The sequence below is a fragment of the Aulonocara stuartgranti genome, assembly GCF_965226115.1.
Source record: "Aulonocara stuartgranti genome assembly, chromosome: 18".
Lineage (NCBI taxonomy): Eukaryota > Metazoa > Chordata > Actinopteri > Cichliformes > Cichlidae > Aulonocara > Aulonocara stuartgranti.
In genome coordinates, this window is record NC_138954.1 from 31719813 (window position 1) to 31742215 (window position 22403).

Sequence of the window (22403 nt, forward strand, 5' to 3'; positions counted from 1 at the left end):
GCTGTATTAGAGGGTCAATTATTGTACTGCAATTAATGTAATATTTATACTAAACTAAACAAGTTCATGATTTTCTTCAGGACTGCCAGTGACAGTGATCTGATAGACCTTACCTCCACTAATTCAAATCTCACAACTGGACCTCAGCACTGTGTTTGTGCTGTTGCCCCCTTTTGGAGCATTTTAATGGACTTATCTGATAACAGTGTCACTTTCTCTGTAGCACAGTCCAGCATGTTCTTGCTTCCATTTTTGTGAGTAAAATTTGAGCGTTTCATTGGTATATTAGCACAAATTAGGCATAACAAATGCTAACTAAGTTTGCTAGCGTTAGCTGATAACTAGCACTTGTTAGCCGATAACTAGGCCTGCTGACTTCTGGCAAAAAAAAATTTAATCAAATTAAATTAAATTTTTTTTAAAATAAATAAAAGACTGGCCAACTTGTCACTGTGGTGACCTCTTTTATTTACAGTTTTTGGAGTACATAAAATTTTTGTGTTAGCGCTAACAGATTCTGATGAACAGAGACCACAGAGATGCACAATAAATGTTGAGTTATCCTGGAATTACTTAAGTAGATGCAAACCTCAGTTTGATATTTGAAATCAGTGAATAAATAAAATGAATACATCAAATTGTATCTATTTGGCCGCCCCTCCCTGAGCCTGGTTTTCCTGTTAAAATTGAGTTTTTTCTTCCCACTGTTGTCAAAGTGCTTGCTCATAGGGGGTCATATGATTGTTGGGTTTTTCTCTGTATGTATTATTGTAGGATCTACCTTACAAAATACAGTGCCTTGACTGTTGTTGTGATTTGGTGCTGAATAAATAAAATTGAATTGAATTGAATTTGCTGCACTGTGCTTTGCTATGCTGAGTAAGATGAACACATGGAAATGCTACCAGTCTCTATCTCTACATACATTTTAAAATAGAAGCGTCAGTGCCGCCCTGTCATACTGACTGAGTTTTACCTTCAAAGAAGCACAGGTCAGAGCTGGAGTCGGGTCATTTTCCATTCAGATTATCTCAAAATGCTTCACTGCAAACCTCAACTAATTTCCTGTCACACATATTCCCTGTCAGCTATCTGAGTGAAGATGGAAATGGCGAATGACAGTCTGGGCATGATATGATGTACAGCAAAAACTGAGGGGAGTGTTTCTGCAAACCGAAACAATAATAGTTTGAGAAGGAAGTGTAAGTGCACATTTTATCTTAATGTAATGAAGTCAGAGATAAATTCTTACTGAAATGATCAGAAATGCTCTCACTGACAGACCATTGTTTTCTCCCACAGCATCCCATCTCACAGTACAATTTTCACTTATAGTAAATGCATACTTGTGAGTTGAGCCACTCCTCCTGCTCCTACCTGCGTATGCAAATGTTAAAATAGTTTTTCCCCAAAACAGGATTGTTTGTTCACAGTGTCCAATGTTGCTTCAGCCAGACACCTTTTCTTATCTCTAAGACACCAATAAATAGCTTTGACAAAACTACTTGCTTGACTCTCTGCAGATGAAATTACCCCAAACAATCTCCTGCCGAGTGGACTTAAGTGATATAAATGTGGTGTTGCACCAGTAATAATTGGGAAGATAATCCAGTCTTACAGAAATATCATTTCAAGGAAGACCTAGCTTTGTGATTCAAGGAAGGAAGGTTCAAGGAAGCTTCATGATTAAAACTGGAGAGAATTTGATAAGTAAAGTTTTATACAGTACAGTAAAAAGGTATTTGTCGCCATTCTTTCTTGTTTTTTATTTTTTGCATTTTTGCCACACTGAAATGTTTCAGATCATCAAATAAATTTTAACCTTTTAACGCCGAGTGTATCATATTTGATACGTGGGTTTTTGTGAGTTTTTAGAACTTCTACATCAGTGGGATTTTTCTTTCTCCTCTGAAAAACTGAAATAAGTTGAAGAATAAATATTTAATGAATACATTGCAAAAATCAATCAATAAAAAAACCAATCAATCCCTGATGCAGCAAATATGGTACAAATTAAAAGTTGTAAATGCAAATTAATATTTCATTTATTTTCTAATGTCATCACTAAATGTTCACTAAACTCCATTTTTTTAATTTAATGGTTCAGGTTTAAATAGTTTAAGATTAGGGTAAGATAATTCGAGTAAAAGCAAAATGCAGTGTTTAAACGGTGATTTTAATTATTACAGGGAAAAAAACTATCCAAAAGTAACTGTCTGTGTCCAGTCCCCCTAAAGACTGGATCTATGGGGTAAACACCTTTGTACTGGTTTTTTTTGCACCCTTGCCAGCAAGAACAGTGTTCAAGAATTAGCATCTACTTCTTGCTCAAGGATACTTTGCTCGCAGCCTGGAGCAAACTGGGATTGAACCACCAACCTTCAGGTTAGCAGGTGACCTGCTCTACCAGCTGAGTTACAGCCACCCCGCTATATTGAGTCATACGGAGGTGGGTGTGCTGGTGTGTTTCAGATCATTGTCCTGTTACATATACTAAGCAAGCTTGAGATTCAGGGCATAAATTGATGGCTAAATATTCAGGCTACCACGGTGTTTGCTGGTAAAATGTTCCTTTTATGAAATTCAGTCCTGTGACACCTGACTTTCACCCAAACCTTCAAAAAAAGTTCCACTTTTGTCTTGTCATCTTTTTTAAAATCTCTATGAATAAATCATGAACTGAGGCCGCAGTTATTTTATTTGCATTCTTTAGCAGATGAGCTGTTGGTGAGTTGTGGATTCAAATTTGATGCTAACTCTGGACTCAGGAGAAAATGCGTCCTAATGTAGCAAAGGACTTGTATGTAGATTTGCTAGATTTTAAAGAAAATCTAAATGATAGACACAGAGTATAAATGACGAATAAGCTAATCACTTAAATGCTAAGATAACAAAAGTGAATTTGAAGACAACCTGCTGCAGTATTTTCACCATACAAAAATTAACCTGAAATTGATCAGGGGGAACAGTTAGAAGTGACTGATAACAATCAGTCATTATATTATATAATAAAAATCATATGACAGCTACAAAAGTCTTCAGACAAAATGGCTTGTTTAGTAATGATGTAATTTCCCATTTAACATCAGTAAGTCTGTTATATACTATAAAAGAAATAATACCACCACCATCACAATTTTAAAACCTCAACAAACTAAAAAATTAACTACTTCTTTTATACCACTGCTTAGTAGAGTCAGCAGCCATCAGTTATGTAACCAAACAGGCCCAAACAGCGTGAGGCAGAAAGAGGAAGTTACCCCATAACACTGAAATGTATACCCTGGAAGACGTGTGATTGGTTGAATTATTAAGAGATCTTAATCTGAGTTACATTTATTTTGCCTGCACTCACAGCTGTTAAGTACAGTACAAACACAGGGCTTTTTCTCTGTACACATCGACACACTGAAGCTGACACAGCTAAAACATAGTCCAGTATTAGAGACACACACATACACATACACCCCCCCCCCCCCCCGCCCCGCCCCTTTGTGTTAGCTTTAATTTTATATGTGTGTGTGTGTGTGTGTGTGTGTGTGTGTGTGTGTGTGTGTGTTCCCTTACTTGGAAGTATTGTCACTGTGAGGTAGGGTCAATATATAAAGCTACATCATTTCTCTGGAAATCTATTTAGGTTTTCCCAAATACAAACCTCACGTCACGTCATGTGAAATCTACCAGCAGTTAAAGTAGTATATAAAACTGTATAAGCTTAAGAGCAACTGATTGATTTGCCTTTGATTTCAGTTCCAAACAGGCTGCTTCTGTATTTATGCACATCTAATCTGTATTCATGCGGTGTATATGAAGCCATACAGAGGGTTTATTCTAGTGTGTGTGCGTGTGTGTGTGTGTGTGTGTGTGTGTGTGTGTGTGTGTGTGTGTGTGTGTGTGTGTGTGTATGTGCTATACAGTAGCATAATAAATAGCCTTGTATGAAATAATGATGAGATGGGGTGTAAAACAGTGACTGCGGGGAAAAATAGGTCTGAATGATGCATCAACCTTCAGCTAAAAATGTGCAAATGAATTCAGTGGGCATTCATCGAATATGAGACTGTCAGATCAGAGGAGACTGCCTGTGTGTGTGTGTGTGTGTCCAGGTATTTCTCACATTATGGCAACAAAGCAAGTACCTAAATATTAAGATGAAGACATATTTGAGTGGTGCTGGATTTGGACTGCATAATGTCAGAACAAGTATGGTCTAATCCTGACATCAAAAGGCCTCGTTGAAGATGAGAATGAGAATAGGTGTCATGTATGATTTTGTCTTCTGTCATACTAGACAAAAAGTGGGAACGCATCTGGCAAACTTCACAAAGTTTAGGCAGAAGAACAAGTGAGATGTTTTTGGTCTTGCACAAAGGTTCTGTCACTTTTGTGAGACCACAGAGCTGTTGCAGGTGTTCCAAAGGTTAACTGTGAAACACAGGGCGTCACACAAGAAAGAAAACTATAATACAGTGCTGTGTGTTTATTTTCCCATCCTGCAAGTGGCTAGCTAGCACCTCCTTCCCTGACTGTCCAGCAATGGGTAGTCTATCATTTTGAGAAAAAAAATAACAGCTCTACGTTTGACAGGAAAAAAAAAAGAAAAGAAAAAAAGACAGCAGCATAAATTAAAGTAAACTTAAGAAAGCGTGTATATACATAATACAGGGGAAAGACAATATCTGGTCTGATTGTGCTCCATTATAACACAACTAGCTTTCTTTTGTAGTCGGTTAGTGTGAATATGACTGAGAAAGGCTAGAGTTGCACCAATGACACGCTGTGCTGTCCTCACCACCTGTTGCAAGTCTGTTTCTGTTCTCTCCAGAAGGTCAGAAGGCTCTCTACTCTTGACCAACAGAGCTGATCAGCAGAGGGAAAACCTAGTAAACTACACAAAAGCGCTTGTGTGAATGGGTGAACGAGACAAGTTGTATAAAGTACTTTGAGTGCTCAGAGTACAAAAGTGCTATTTAAGAACCAATACATTCAATAAACTATTTATACAGTGTATCCTTTTGTATTTTTTTTGTGTGTAGGAAAATTGCACATTTAGTATATTTTCTGTCATGTCTAGCTGAGGAACTTGGATCTATATCTGTTTCTACAGTGGGGCAAAAAAGTATTTAGTCAGCCACCGATTGTGCAAGTTCCCCCACTTAAAATGATGACAGAGGTCAGTAATTTGCACCAGAGGTACACTTCAACTGTGAGAGACAGAATGTGAAAAAAAAATCCATGAATTCACATGGTAGGATTTGTAAAGAATTTATTCGTAAATTAGGGTGGAAAATAAGTATTTGGTCACCTCAAACAAGGAAAATCTCTGGCTCTCACAGACCTGTAACGTCTTCTGTAAGAAGCTTTTCTGTCCCCCACTCGTTACCTGTATGAATGGCACCTGTTTGAACTCATCATCTGTATAAAAGACACCTGTCCACAGCCTCAAACAGTCAGACTCCAAACTCTGCCATGGCCAAGACCAAAGAGCTTTCGAAGGACACCAGGAAAAGTATTGTAGACCTGCACCAGACTGGGAAGAGTGAATCTACAATAGGCAAGCAGCTTGGTGTGAAAAAATCAACTGTGGGAGCAATCATCAGAAAATGGAAGACATACAAGACCACTGATAATCTCCCTCGATCTGGGGCTCCACGCAAGATCTCATCCCGTGGGGTCAAAATGATCATGAGAATGGTGAGCAAAGATCCCAGAACCACATGGGGGGACCTGGTGAATGACCTGCAGAGAGCTGGGACCAAAGTAACAAAGGTCACCATCAGTAACACACTACAACGGCAGGGAATCAAATCCCGCAGTGCCAGACGTGTTCCGCTGCTGAAGCCAGTGCATGTCCAGGCCCGTCTGAAGTTTGCCAGAGAGCACATGGATGATACAGCAGAGGATTGGGAGAATGTCATGTGGTCAGATGAAACCAAAGTAGAACTTTGTGGTATAAACTCAACTCGTCGTGTTTGGAGGAAGAAGAATACTGAGTTGCATCCCAAGAACACCATACCTACTGTGAAGCATGGGGGTGGAAACATCATGCTATGGGGCTGTTTTTCTGCCGAGGGGACAGGGCGACTGATCCGTGTTAAGGACAGAATGAATGGGGCCATGTATCGTGAGATTTTGAGCCAAAACCTCCTTCCATCAGTGAGAACTTTGAAGATGAAACGAGGCTGGGTCTTCCAACATGACAATGATCCAAAACACACCGCCCGGGCAACAAAGGAGTGGCTCCGTAAGAAGCATTTGAAAGTCCTGGAGTGGCCTAGCCAGTCTCCAGACCTCAACCCCATAGAAAATCTGTGGCGGGAGTTGAAAGTCCGTGTTGCTCGGCGACAGCCCCAAAACATCACTGCTCTCAAGAAGATCTGCATGGAGGAATGGGCCAAAATACCAGCTACTGTGTGTGCAAACCTGGTAAAGACCTATAGTAAACGTTTGACCTCTGTTATTGCCAACAAAGGTTATGTTACAAAGTATTGAGTTGTATTTTTGTTATTGACCAAATACTTATTTTCCACCCTAATTTACGAATAAATTCTTTACAAATCCTACCATGTGGATTCATGGATTTTTTTTTCACATTCTGTCTCTCACAGTTGAAGTGTACCTCTGGTGCAAATTACTGACCTCTGTCATCATTTTAAGTGGGGGAACTTGCACAATCGGTGGCTGACTAAATACTTTTTTGCCCCACTGTACCCTTCTTGTTACTCTACTAAATAAAATATAATTGGAGTGTTTCCTGGTTGAGTATAGTTATTTCTCTGAGTCTCTACTGGGTCTTTGCCAACCCCACAGTAACAACAGAGCAGGAAGTTGGTGTTACTGGCCAAGAAACAGTCAGGCATGAAAAAAAACCCAAGTTTTTTAATCATGAAAAAAATTAAGGAGACAGAATATAGAACTTTACCTTCAAGAATCTATTTTGTCCAAAGACAGATATAAAAAGACCTTTGTTCTTTTTATATCTGTCTTTTTATATCTATCAAAATAGATTCGATTGCAATTGTATTTCATAATAACAGCTGTAATCGGTTAATTGTTGAAATGTTGCAGACCAAAGCAGTGCCAAGTAATCATTTTGCAAAATTCTAGGTTAGCCGACTCTTTTTGAAAGGGAAATTAGTTATACTCAACCTTTCTTCATATTTATTTATTGGTTTTTAAGGAAAAACTAACCTCAGGCTGTCTTGCTAATAAGAATGAATTCAAGCCAAACTTACAATTTGCCATTACAATCAGTTTTGAGTACCACTAGTTATTCCTTTTCATTTCTTCTCAGTTTATTTGGACAAGATAATTGCTTACTTTTTCTTGTCTACTGTAATGGAATTATAGTGATACACCAATTTTGTGGAATATAAAAAGAAACAAACACAAATTGAGTTTAACTAAATAATGGTTAAGTTCTCAATAAAAATCAAATCATTTATTTGACTTGCATTAACAACCATTACATTTTCATTTCATTTTCTGTGATCAGAGGCTGTGTGTACCTCATTCAAAGATTCAAACATCTGACTCTGATGGGTTTACAGTACACAAATATGAATCATGTTTACTGCCGTAGTTGGTCATTCTGAAAAGTCTGCTATACATATTTTATTATTCATTGGTATTTCTGGTGATTAATGAAATGCTTTATTTAAACACATGTACAGTTCTGCATATGCTGCACTGCCTCTGTTTGTTGTGCCACAGCATTACGACTCACCCCATACAGTATGCTGATAATAATATTTTAAAGTTTTTTTGTTTTTTTCAACATTGACTACACAGTCTAACACATATTTTACATATGAATCTAAAATTGCTCTATGTATGTGGATATGGTTCAACTATTTACGTCCATTATCCAATCAAACACCACCTGAGATTGGTCTCGCAATCTGGAATCAATACTGTCGGTCCAATCCGAAGTAAAGTCTGGGTTCAGGCTGAGGCCAATGTCTATCAGTTTCTGCAGGAAGTGATTAGTGCGTTGCAGAAAGATGCAACGAAAAGACATAAAAAACACAAAAACAGAAACAAGTGCCCAGTAGATGGGAGCACTGTGCAAACATCTGACTAATGCCATAAGCTCATCTGGAAGTTCCGAATCAAAGTATTTTCCAATAGATGTTACAGCTGGAAGTGTTTTTCCAACAGCAGGAGTTCCCTAGCTGCCATTAGAAAGAATGCATAGCAGTATCTGAATGTACTTACTCCAATAGAAAAAGTGAACCATAGCTCAGGTTATGACCAATTATTCAGACTTTCAAGTTCTGTTTATTATTAAATTTTTATTTATTTTAACTCTTAGTTTCCTTAATGTTTATCTTTTCATCTTTGTATATTTCCTGGGTCTTTTTAGTCCTAAGTTCCTAAATTCAGCTTTTAGAATTTAGAATTTCTTTCCTTCAGTGTTTCTTGGGCCAGCCTTTTGTGTCAGCTCCCTCATGTTAAATTCATTCATGTGATTGCTTTTGCCCTTTATTGCCCTTATTTTTGTAGTTACTTGTATTTAGGTCTTCTTCTTACCAAGTCAAGTCAAGTCAAGTTGGCTTTATTGTCACTTCAACCATATACAGTTAGTACACAGTGAAGCGAAACAACGTTCCTCCAGGACCAAGGTGCTACATAAATTTACAACATAAATTAACAGAAAACACTAAACTAGCTAACTAAGAGGCCTAGTTAGCTGGCTAGCAGAGACAAGACAGACTGACCTAACATAAATTACAACATAAATTAACAAAAACTAACTATCTAACTATCTAAGGAAGACTGTTTTTTTTTTGTTAACAGACAGCAGACAACAAAGTGTACATGCAAATGTGCAAACAAGAGCAACATAGTGACAATGTGACAAAAAAAACACAACGTAACATAATAATAAGGTTTTGCGATGATGAGTTGAAGTAGTGGAGGAACAGTAAACATTCCTTAGTGTAGCAGCAAAAATTAGGAAGTAAAGAAGTTAGTGCAAAAAGACCAGTAATAATATTGTGCATTTACAGGTTGGTGTGTGCGATAGTTTGGTGGTGTAGGTCAGTGTGTTTGCGCTTGTGTTGATTAGACAGTCCAGTCTCAATGTTTTGAGGTAGTTGAGTTAAGCTGAGTGATAATGTTTGTGTGTGTGTGTGTGTGTGTGTGTGTGTGTGTGTGTGTGTGTGTGTGTGTGTGTGTGTGTGTGTGTGTTTATCAGTCCAGTTCCTTTTTGCTGAGGAGACGGGTGGCTTGTGGAAAAAAGCTGGATGTGTGTGCCCGAATGCTTCGGTACCTTTTTCCAGATGGCAGGAGTGTGAAGAGTGTGTGAGAGGGGTGTGTCCGATCAGCCACAATACATAAAAAAACAACACATTAGCAATATCGCACTGTGTTCTTTTCTATGCAACAGTTGCCTTAATAAACTCTTTTTTTTTCTGATTTCCTTCCTCTTTTGCATTGTCTCTTTCCCACTAGAAAGCTGTAACACATATAGCACTGGCTGTTTTCATTCAGGAGTGCATGGCTGTGCCATGAATCTATAATGTAATCCCCCAACATGAAGGGACACACATCATTCATATGCTATAGTACACTGCAATTTTAACCCAAAATATGTTGGAAAGTTCATGCATGGCAATCTTAACACTGTATGAGGCAGAGTGAGTCATGGAGAGAGAGAGAGTGCGGTCTTTTGTTTGTGCACATATTTGTGTGTGTCTTGACATGCATTAGCATGTGTGTTGCAGCACAGGCATGTGTGTATGTTTGCAGTTCTGTCCTTGCATCTACTCTTATAGGTGTGTGAGTGTGTATGTATGTGTGTGTGTGTTGACTGGCTCAGTTCATGTGCACATCGTGTGTGTATACAGTCTATGTATGTGTGGAGTTTTATAGAGAGGAACTGTGTGTGGGGGAGGAGAATGTGGAAGTGAATTATGCCTTTTTCAGAGGGGAGGGGTGCATATATGTATGTGTGTATTTGGGGGGATGGGCAACTCAAACACTGTATGTTCGCTAAGTATGTGTGGGCTGGTCTGTGCTGTGTGTGTTTGTGTGATGTGAGAGTATCAGGGATGTATAAAAATAAGAAAATGTATTTTATGATACCTGCTTGTGTGTGCAGTATGTTCGTGAGTGTTCTGGTATGAGCATAGACATGTTTCCTAAGAGTGTGTGTATTTGGACTGCACACAAATGCTTATATGTGGCTGTGGCATAATTATTCCATATAGGGTATAATTATGTGGGGTTCTGCACATACTTTTTGTGTGAGCAGTTTTTTTTATATTTGATGTGCATGTGTGACCATCTGTTTAAGTTCACTGTGTGTGAATCTGCAAGATGAATATATTGTGTGTGTGTGTATTTTAGCGTAGGGGGAGAGCTTTTCTTTGTTTATGTGCAACTGTGTACACATGTGTAATTGCAGATACTGGCTATATGTTTTGTCATTAAATATCATGAAAACATGAAAGGAATCATTCCTCTTTCGTTTATATTGAATGGTCTCTTTCTTTCACTCTAAAACACACAGCCTGCTTCCTTGTTTCTTTTACAATATCCCTACCCTATGATTATCTTGTTTCATCTCCATGATTTACATGACTTTTGAATTTGACACTATTTATACTTTGCCCAAACCTAAATTAAGGGCTACACTATCAATTATCTGATTTAAAATGAGCACAGGAGACTATAAAAATAAGTCTTGTTTATATCCATACACAAACAAATTTAAATGCATTACTTTTCTACCACCACATCTGAAATTAGAGACAACATTGCAGTTTTTCCATTTGCTGTTTTTAAATGAAAGTAAATGATTTTCACAGAGAGACAGACCATCACACTTTCTCACATCAACATCTATAATATGGTAAATTTAGAATAACCACATAATAAACTTGCCCTTTGATGGACTGGAGACCTTTCTGGGAGGAGGGGGACCCCAACCCCAATGCAACCCCTGATGCCCCCCCCCCCCCCCCCCCCCCCCTGCCTACCAAAGTTCACACTCATTTATTTGTTTTCCCGTCTACAACTAAACCTAACACTGTCCCAGAGTTTACCTCCCAGACTGAAAATTAGTGTCATTATTTCTGCTTTTGAAGTCCTCCCCACCCCATTATTTTCTCTGTGGCAGCGTTTTGGGACTTCAATCCACCTTTTAGGAATGCTGTTTGGGACATCTGTAGACAAAACAGCAAACAAAAACTGTCACACCATACTGACCTGATAACAGACTGAAAAATGACGGCTGGGCTGAACTGTATTCTGATCTGTAATAAAGTAGATGCTGCATCAACAAAAAGAGTTTTAACCCAGTATCTGAACCTTTCCATCGATTTTCTGACAGTTTCATAGAATGTGCTATGATGCTGATCAAAAACAAAAAAATGAGCTAAAGGACAAACAGACTCTGGCTCAGCTTCTCCAGACAGGTCCACCCACTGCTTTCCTTTCTTGTTTCTTTACATTCTTGTTTCTACAAGTGCATATTCTGGTCCATATTCATCGTGTGTAGTCAAAATTTGACATTGCACAGCTTGTACTTTTGAAGAGAAAACCTTTGTCTGTTGAAGTGACATCAGTTTCCATTTACGTAAAGGCATTCTGACAGAGGAATAAAGAGAGATGGTGTACTCTGCCAACACCAGTTAGACTGCATTGCTCAAACTGAAAAATTAAAAATTAAGTGCAGTTATCACAGGCCCTTTAAACTCTGGTGGAAACATTACTTGAATGTCAGGAGAATGTATTTTAAAGGTTCCACATACCACCTTAGTTCGATAGATTGATCTGCTGCCAGTTCAGGCTTTATTTCTGAACTAGCTCTCAGAAACTCTTTGGAGATCCAAGGAGAAATATGGACCACCAGATTGATGATCATGGCTCCACTGCTACCAGAGCCAGCTCAGACAAGAGAAATGAAAGTAAAATTTAGCTTACTTGTGTAGCATCAAAAGAAATGTGAAAGACGGTATCAGGCCTGGCTGGCCTAACCTGTTTTTTTGTACAGTGAACCTGTAGCCTGAAAATTTGCATTAGGCTACATTCTGCTATAGGTTCACTGTAGCTACCACCAGTGTAACCACCGAATTCAGAAGAGAATGCAGAAGTGTAATTAAATTTACCAGTCAGTCACTGATAGGGTGACCAGGTGTCCTACTTTATGAAACATTGCACAGCATTTCCATCTCTTCTGCCCCTGTCAGACATCTCTAAAGACTGCCTTTTATCCAGTGGCTGTGAAGAGAGCAGGAAGGGCTGCCATTATGGGCCAAGTCACACTATGCATATTTCAGCAGACACGATGGAAACTACCACAAAGAAAGGGAACTGCAGCTACAACAAAGACTGGAAATATTCTTATCACATGGGTGAAGCTGGTAGAAGGCAATTCTCAGTTTTTGCTTAGCTTTCAGGTGTATTGTATTTACTCAGAAAAGGAGTGTGGAAAGTTGAATAAAAATATTAGTATTATTAATTATAATAATATTAATATTAATAAATAAAAGTCCTGTACATGCTAAACATTGGTAACCTGTGTAGTTTTATGTACTTGTTTTTCATACATAACAACATTTCAGTATACCTCAGCAGACTGAGTCATTAAGCATGTACAATTCTGGAGTGTTCTGGAACAGGTTCATTTCATAGAAAGTGGGAAACAACAATATTCCTGCCTTGTTGTCTCTGGCAAACCTATGTCCTGGTAAGACTAAACTATAATGATTAGCCAAAGTTTAACAGATAAGCCAACAAGCTGTTCAAGGTGATGACAGTCAAAATTAATACATAGACAACAGCTAACTGTACAGCACTGGCTGGACCTTATAACACTCTCCCCCCCTCTAGATGGAGCACGTGCTGCCATAAGCTCCATCTTTTTTTGCTAAGGTAGCTGCAAACGCCTCATACAGTCAGTTACCACCAAAATAAAGTCACTCTCTGGGGAATAGTATATTCTTTTAAATCATTCATCATTATTTTAGTCAGCGTGTTAATTCTACGAAAAGCCTGAAAAAGGTAATATTTGTATTGTCATCGCTAAGCTCTTATTTTTTTCTCCTGACAGAACCCGGGCTTTGTGAGGTGAAACGTACTTCCGGCTTCGTTGTGGCTAACTCTCGCTAACTTGACAGAAAAGCTCTTTGTATGACTGGTCCGCGAGGCACCGCAGCACTGAGCACACGCGCAGCGGCGGCATCAGCAGCAGCAGCAGCATCAGCAGTGGAGGAAAATTCAAACAGAGTCCCAAGCAGGGACAGACAGGGTCCACGACGTCCCCTGTCCGAACCATACACAGGGCTAACGGACGCACTAGAGGAAACGGTGCTTTTTAAAAGCACTACTTCATTTTAACGTTTGTTTTTAACGTGAGAAGTACGTGAACAGGGAACTTTGCTCCCCAGAGCAGCAGTTTCTTGGGCAGGAAAGCCGGTGTGTGGAGAACAGCGTCAGCCTAAAACTTCGCTGCCTCTCACAGCTTGGTTTAAGAATTATTTCACCAGTTAGTTTTGTCTTTGAAAAAGTTGTTTTTTTAGAGTAAGCTCAGGTTTTTGTTAAATCTCTTTAATTTTGAAATTACAAAAGCAAGGAAAGAAACTCGGAAGAGAAGTGGATGTATTTCCAGCCATGGATGTAACAGTTTACCCGCCTCCTCCTCAGTCTCTAGCCGCGCCAGACCACAATAGATTGGGACAGATTTCCTACCCTGACCCGGCCTTTGGGACCAACAAGGTAAGTGGGGGAAAGAAAGCAAACTACCGCACATAGGCTTCTTCTGTTAGCAGATAAAATACACTTTTGTGTTGTCTTATTCTGACTTATTAGTCCCACTCAGCTGTCTCCCCTCTCCGTGTTCATGTTCCGCGCCCTGCCAATTAAGGGGTAATTAATTGGCTTGTTAGGCTCCAGTTAATTATCGTAGTTACTGAAGGTAACTACATTTGAGTGCTTCTTTTTATATTTTTCACTCACTAGAGGGTGCAGAGCCTGTAATTTTATTCCGGCTTTGTCGTCTGTGATGTGATGACACCTATAATTAAAAAGACGCCCACTGGTAATAGAAAGGCCATCGGGTTTAAATATGCTGCATATTTGAAGTCCAAACAGAAGATGTATGTTTGGAATGAAAGAGATGGCAAGCATGAGGGAGGAAAACAGGAAACCAGGATCTCTTTTTGTAGTATGCTTACAGAGGTGATCTTGTGTAGAATTTGCAGTACTCGTTTCTGATTCTATCTTGGTCAAGGTGAATGGAGTTTGGGAAGCAAAGGTCAGGGTTAGATTTACAGTAGAAACCTGGACCTGATAGGGATCCAGGATGGGTGGATGTGGATGCTTAGCTTATAGGTAGATTGCAGTTAAGGACAATCCATCCCCATCCAGTGTATGGGGATGTTTGTCAGAGTAAATTGTCTTGGTTCAATCAAATCATGCCCATTTGACAGTGAAAAATTGCCTAATTATTTAATTAGGTTTAGCTAATGACTGCATCCAGGTGAATTGACTGCTACTATTAACCTCGATTATCCTCTGTCTCAAATAGACTGGTTCATTTTGTAGTTTGGTACTTTTAAATAGAAGTAAAAAAAATAGTAATAATGAGTTCATTACAAGAAAATACTGACTTTAATGAACTATTAATCAATAAATCATTCTAAGTCAATTGTGCACCTGTAGTTAAGGTGTGTTGAACCCTTTCTCTCTATTTTCTTTTATACTTCAATTTGTTTTATTGACATACCATGCAAACAACAGCAACTGGAAGTTCAAATTAAATACTCATGTCATATGAAATTCTCCTAACAAACCCGTGCAGTAGTTTTCATGATCGGATGAAGGCCTTTTAACATCAAAATATCCATCAGGTCACTGACAAAGCATGTAGGATTAGTGTAAGGGTTGGATTTCATTCTAGCCACAAGCTAAACATGCAAATGTTCAGAAACTAGAAGAACTAAGTTTCCAAAGCAGGTTATATACATTCAAGTTTGCATTTCATTTTTTTTCCTGTAGAAACTTTTCAGCTAGTGCTGGAAAAAAGGTTGGAGGTTAACCTAACCCAGACTCTACTCGTAATCCTAGATTGGTCGCTAGTAACCTACTTCAGAGGGTAAAATGTAATGCGCACCAGGGGAACCAACAAAGGCAGGCCTGTAGCCTGATGTCATAACTTTTGACTCCACCTTTTCTTTGTTTCCACTGATGAGTTTAACTGAACTCTTTCTCATACGGTTGGGTCTGTCCCATTGCGTCTTTGCCCGACAGTTCAGACCTGATTATTTCCGAAGCTCTGGAACCCCAAAAATGCCACCGTCAGGATAGTTCCTTCATTGTTGGCCACATGAACAACTGGAGACCATCTAATGAAACAGTCACACCAGCTACGGTGCTGTTGAGCTCGCTGACAAGACAGATGTTAGAAAATATTATATATCAGAGAATGACACTTCAAATGGAGAGAACTTACTTACAAATCACAAATTATGGGATGGGGCTGTAAAGTGGAAGTTGATTAAAATCAGTGAGAACCCATATTTCCTTTGGTGAAGCCCATTTTGAGTTCAAGACTTCTTGAGTTGCTTGAAGTGGTTAACCAATGATAGACATATTTAAATTAGTATGCTCATTGTTAAGTTCTTGTTCAATAATAAAATATGCTGATATACGTGTATATGTGCTGGAATAAGAAATATGCTCGGCTGATGGAGTCTGTGTATGCCACCGCTCTGTTTGGATTATGAAGCAGTTTGGTAAAAGTGGGGAGACTATTTCTTAACTCTGACATGACTGTGCTGTGTGATCTCTGATGGTGCATAAATGTAATTTTTCTTTGAATAAAGTACAAAAATAGCAGATTTGGAGAACTTCTAAACTATATGCAGTTTGTAGGTCATGGAGCAGAAGTGATGACAAAGCTGTTGTGACCTCTGACCTTAATCTGTGGTTATTGGGCGTAAGCAGCACATATGTTAGTTATTCCCCCATTTTTTTTTTTTTGATTTATTTATTTGTTACCATAATGACCAAACTCACTGTGGTGTATACTGGGCTGTGTTTTTAAGCTCATAATCACATCAAGTGTGGAAAGGCCCCATATAGCACTGCGCCATGTTGTTGCTAGTGTGTATTTGTTTCAGAAAGAGGGAAGGAGAGATAGAAGATAAGAGCTCGGAGGATGTGGAGAGAGAGCAAGCCTGTGTGGTTGGGGGTAGGGATTGGAAAGAGAAAGAGAGAGAGAGTTGTTGGGGGTAGGGATGTTGTTGATGAGAGAGAGAGAGAGAATGCGAGTGAGGGAGAGGGAGACGCGCGCACACACACACACACACACACACACACACACACACACAGAGGAGGTAGAGTGTGTGTAGTGGGGGTGGGGCCACCAAGGTTTGTACTATATTTTTTTTTTCCTCTGTGTCTTGATTCACGGCCCTGTCGGCCTGATAGAAGAGATCATATTACTGCATAGAGAGGCAGAGAAAAACTGAAGAAAAGGGAGAGAGGCCAAAAGTAGGAGAGTTGATTAAACATTAATTCAGTTCTTTTAAAGACGTACTTGAGCTTCTTGGTTGGCTCTGAATCTGAAATGAGTGACTGTTTTCAGGAATTCAACCTCAAATACAGAGCAGTTTTACTTTTCTAAAGTGGCAAAATAAGTCTGATTGCACCCTTTGCTCTTACACCAAAGGGTGTAATGCAGGCCATTTACCATTTACACCCTTAAAATACACTGCATTGAATAGCTTCACGGTGAGGCCCATGCTACTTTTAGCTTGTGAGTCTCTCTGTGTTACTGTCTGTGTCTGTTTGTATATCTTTGGCAGAATGTGGTCTTAGAATCCTCACTTCATCAACAAATGGATTAAACAAGCTATATTATCCATCAATCCAAAATAATCCATTCTGATTAGAGCTCTGCATTAAGGCTGCTTTATAGCCAATTCATAACAACCTATTTCTCAAGGTTGAGTATGACAGCTACTGATAATGTAGGGTGTTTAATAAAAAGAAAAATGTTGGTGCAAAAATAATGAGTAGCTTGGTTGTGTGGAGAAATGTAATAAAAAAACAAAAATAAATATAAAGAGATAGTTTACAGCCGAGCCTTCTGGCATGCAATTGGCTGCAAATAAAAACCTTGAAGAATTGCAAGTAAACTGTGCAGCATGTCTGAATACAGTCAGAATTTTACAGATGTGTTAATAATAATAATAATGGATTGGATTTATATAGCGCTTTTCAAGGCACCCAAAGCGCTTTACAATACCACTATTCATTCACTCTCACATTCACACACTGGTGGAGGCAGCTACAGTTGTAGCCACAGCTGCCCTGGGGCAGACTGACAGAAGCGAGGCTGCCATATCGCGCCATCGGCCCCTCTGGCCAACACCAGTAGGTAAGTAGGGTAAAGTGTCTTGCCCAAGGACACTTGCTACATGTTAATGGGTGTAAAGTTCAATAAGAGGTTGTTGTCACATAGGGTTGGGTGATTGGACGAATATATCGATAGTTTTTACAAGGGCGATTTATTTCTTTATTTACCAGTGAGTAAGTTTGCTAATAATGATGGAGCTAATAGATGCAGTCGAACAGAAAAAAATAGCACTGTTTTAACAGCACCCTCTTTCATCTGCGAGCAAATGCACCCTCCTCAGAGTGCGCCCAAATGCTTGTTGTTGGAGCTGCAGAAGCTGGTGATAGCCTAGCATACTCAGGTGGATGGTGGACACGTACATGCTCATGCAAGTTAGTCGTGTTTGAGTATTTTGCTGGCAAAGTACTCAAACAATTTGTACATCTGCACAAGTGGCATGCCGCTTTGGTCACATCCTTAGGTATACCTCTTTCATCTGGTTTAAAGCCAAAGAAATCCCAAATTGGTGACTATATGTATATATATATATATATATATATATATATATATATATATATATATATGATAACATTGCCCTGCCCATCAAAAAGTCTGCGCATGCGCAAATGCCCATCGGTGATTGTTGGACTGACGATTGCCGGTTGGAAAATTTTTATACATCGCCCAACTCTGTTGTCACATGATTCTTCCACCTCTGTCCAACATTGCTTGTGCTTTTAATATAGAGCTGGGCGATATAAGATTTTTTCATATCACGGTATGTTTTTTCATTTCAGGCGATAACGATATATATCACGATATAAGCCAAATAACTATATTTGTAAGATTTAAATGTGCCTTTGCTCACAAGTAAAATGTGAAATAATCAGCAGCTTGTTTTTATTTAAATATTTATTTCCCATAATAAGTTCAACAGGGTAGATGTACTTAAGGAACATGAGACTTTTTCAGATAAATAAAGGCAAATATTGCAAACTACATAAAAGGCAGCCGCTAAAGTGTTTAAGTTTCAAAATAGAACAAACAAAACAGACTAAATTGTCAATTCCACTTAGAAACAAAATATTAATTCTAAAAATAAATCTTAGTTTGTTTTACAGAAGAACAGACAAAATTGACTAACTTTTGTCAATATCAAATAAACTGAGAACTAAAAGGAAATTCTCAATCTCTCCTTGTTGTATAGCTTAGCTTTTCAAACAGTTTTAACAGTTACTTTAGTCTGCCAAAACCCGAATGACGAATTAGCGTTTTCAGTCATTGAGCATGCACCGGTTTATTGTATTTTCAGACTTGCTTTCAGCACAATTTACAGTGCGCGCTACTCTGTTTTTTTGTCAGACTTGAAATAGCCGAAATACCTTCACACTACGGAACTTCTGTGGCTCTTCTGTTCGACAATCTCTCCGGCATTGGAACCATCATCTGTTTTCTCTTCGGTAACCTTCGGTCACACTCTCGTTTGATTTTTCTCTAGTCAGCACACTCATTTCCTCCATTACCCGGGCGGCACGGCGGCTGGCTGCTTCCCAAACAAATACACATGTGCGGCTTGGCACTTGTGCTGTACGTAACAAGTCACGTGACGCTGTGGCTGTGATTGGTTCGGCTCTGCGCTAGTTAATTTGGATTGGTTGTAGGGGTGGGCGACATAAACGATATACGATAGAAACGATATAAATTTAGCCAACGACAGAGATTTTGACTCTATCGTGATAGCGCATGTTGATGATGTCATCAAGCTGTGCCTGTTTTGGTCGAAAGCATCGCAGCGGCTAAAACCATTCTCATCTGCAAATTATGGCGGGCGACAGTCATAGCAAAGAGATCTCGTCTCTCACTCTTGAAATATGGGGAAAGCCAAAAACTGCGCTTCCTCCACTTCCGTAACATTGATTCATTAATGTTGAATTCTCTCGCAGCTGCTCTATTCCCATGTTGTTGCAGTATATTAATAACTAACCTCGTATTGTGGATGAATAATCTCAGTTGTTCTCCTAGCTGAAGTTTGGCCCGTGTATAGCATCCTGCTATACGATTGCATTTGTCCCTGACCACCAGAATCCCACACATTAACTTTTATCGAGTGGAAAAAAAGTTGGCGTTTATCCTCCAGCTTCACTGTGCTAATGTTATGCTAACATAGCTGTATTGCTAGCAATCACGTAGCACAACATTATATACCAGGTAGTCCAACTTCAGTAATCCTGCAAACGTCACTGCTGTTTAGTTTTCTGTCTTCATTTATGTTGGAAGTGGTAGCAGAGCTGTACGTTTTAATTAGTTTCAAAAATCTCTCAGTCAGAACATGGTATGAAATGTTTAGGTGTAAACTAGCGAGCTAACTTCCTGTTAACTTCTAACTCCGTTAAATTTAATAAATTCTGTTTTCATGGATGCATGGATATTAAACTTCATTGTTACACCCGATAAAGCAGCAACGCTGATGATTTTATTAAAGATGAAATAATTTAGACCGTTTTTAACGCTTAGTGTTCATTTGACTTTGGGACCTGACAATCCATCAAGCAGTGCGGCTTACCAAAGTTGTACTAAAACATTTTTTAACAGATTTCTGCAGCCAAAATCAGTTCGAGGTCAGTAAGCACAACCAGAATTCATACATAAGGCACACTCTCAATTTTTGAGAAAATTAAAGGATTTTAAGTGTGCCTTACAGTGTGGAAAATGCGTTATACAGAAGAAAAGAATATATCGTGATATATATTGTTACTGCACATGCTTTAAATTATATCGCGATATGAATTTTAGTCCATATTGCCCAGCCCTAATTGGCTGTTCTTCTTCTTTTTTTTTTTTAAGAGGACAGGAGAGATGAGGCCTAGAGCAGGGCGATATGGCCAAAAATATTTATCACGATATATATTTGAAAATTTGCGATAACGATATAACTGACGATATATTTGATGCGAGACAAAATACAACTCCACAACATTAATAGCGCAAAAAGACAACCTTCCATTTATTTTCACTTAAACAAGAAGCTGGTTTTTATGTACATTAAAGCTTTATAAAAATGTAACAGTGCAAATGCAAATTCCTTGCTGAAAGTTTAACCAAAAGGCATTTCCAGTAGAAATGGGCTGACATATCCTGAGCATAACCATGTATAATATCCACTGAAGTTAAAAAGAGGTGCTTTGCAACATTAAACTGCAGTGTGCAGTACGTATTTTTTGGACCATAAGGTGCACGGGATTATAAGGCACATTAAGCGAAACAAAGCAGTCAGATAAATCAAACTTTATTAAACTCATTCTTCTTGCTTCCTCCACTTCTGTACCATTGATTCATTAATGTTGAATTCTCTGGCAGCTGCTCTATTCCCATGTTGTTGCAGTATACTAATGACTAACCTCGTATTGTGGATGGATTATCTCAGTTGTTCTCCTGACTGAAGTTTGGTCCGTTTACAGCATCCTGCCATGCGATTGCGTTTGTCTCTAACTATCAGGAACTTTAACGTTAACTTTTATAAGTGGAAAAGTGTTAGTGTTCGTCCTCCAGCTTCACTGTTTATGTTATGCTAACATAGCTGTGTCGCTAGCGATCACGTAGCACATCATTATATACCAGCTAGCCCAACTTCAGTAACCCTACAAACATCACTGCTGTTTAGTTTCCTGTCTTCATTCATGTTGGAAGTGATAGCAGAGCTGTACGTTTGAATTTTTTCAGAAATCTCTCAGTCAGAACATGCAATATCATGCTTAGGTAACTAGCGAAACTAGCGAGCTAACTTCCGCTAGCTTCCTGCTAACTTCTAACTCCGTTAAATGTAATACATTTTGTTTTCATGGATGCCTGGAAGTTAAACTTTATAGTTACACCTGGTAAAGCAGCAATGCTGATCGTTTTATTAAAGATGAAAGAATTTAGACAGTTTTGAACTCTCAGTGATGCTGCAGTGTTGTTTGACCTGAAGAATACGGAGTTTAGGACCCAGATTACTCCCAGATTTAAGAGCATCTTAGTCCGACAAATACGACAATAACAACGGCCGCTTGCATGTTCTGCAAAAAAATGTGCTTTGTCGTGTATCTGACGGACAAACACCAAACCAGTTCCACATCACTGAAGTTGCACCATTTTTACAAACCAATTCTGGTTCATCTGTTTCACTCAACAAGCGGCCATGTGCATATGAAAACAAAGGCACTGCGCATGCGCGTTTTACTCCCATTCTATCGCGATGTTTCATTTCCCTATCGTTGCCTAACATTATACCGGTATTACCGTGAACGGTATAATATGGCCCAGCCCTAATGAGGCCTATCGCAATAGTTTAACTTTTCTATTGAGAAAAAGTTATTTCGCAATACATATCGTTATCATTCTATCGCCCAGCTCTATTTTAATATACAACTTTCTATTTCATCTGCATATACACTGTTCTCCACTTTACTTGGGCATTTGTCCATTGGTAAATTGATTGCCATTTGCAATTAATTTAGTAATAAACAATTCCCCTCTGTCTCATTTTAAAAGTTCAGTTGCTGTTGTCGTTGTGTTCCTGAATGTTTCATCTGCCTCTCGGAGGGCTTTCAGCTAGCAGTTCTTGTTCTACTCAGAGATCCTCTCAGTGAACAGGAGGGCAAATTTAAAGTGTTCATGTCCACAGGTCGCCAGTATCCTGTTTAGAGTTTGTTTTACAACTAGCTCTTCTCACAGAAATTCTCCCTGTATGCTAATGGAAGTGTTATCACAGAAGGCCAGATGCCTGAAGACTTGATATGTAAGGTAACATCTTCTAGCTTCTGAAACTGTGCTTGTTTATGGCTAAAAGCAGGGCTCGCAAAATGTCAAAATCCCTGTTAGCCCTTCGGGCAGGCACTATTCAGTTTTTGGTAGCCCAAAATAAATTTAAGTAGCCCGAATAAAAAAAAAAAAAAGAAAAAAAAAAAAGGACAATTTTTTCATTAATGTTTTGTTTCCTTGTTATACTTTAATGTATAATATTGTAAAGGAAACAAAACATCAATCTAAAAAATTTTCAAACACAAATTACAAC

The 22403-nt window shown here is 38.8% G+C and overlaps 1 protein-coding gene across 1 annotated transcript in view; it reads left to right on the plus strand.

Annotated features, from left to right (window-relative positions):
- The first annotated feature begins 12895 nt into the window (after nt 1-12895).
- The window catches only part of tox (thymocyte selection-associated high mobility group box), a 64978-nt gene continuing 55470 nt past the window's right edge, over nt 12896-22403 (plus strand). Inside the window, exon 1 of the mRNA XM_082513539.1 lies at nt 12896-13725. Coding sequence (XP_082369665.1) covers nt 13621-13725 — 105 coding nt within the window. The 5' untranslated portion in view covers nt 12896-13620. The remainder of the gene's footprint in view (nt 13726-22403) is intronic.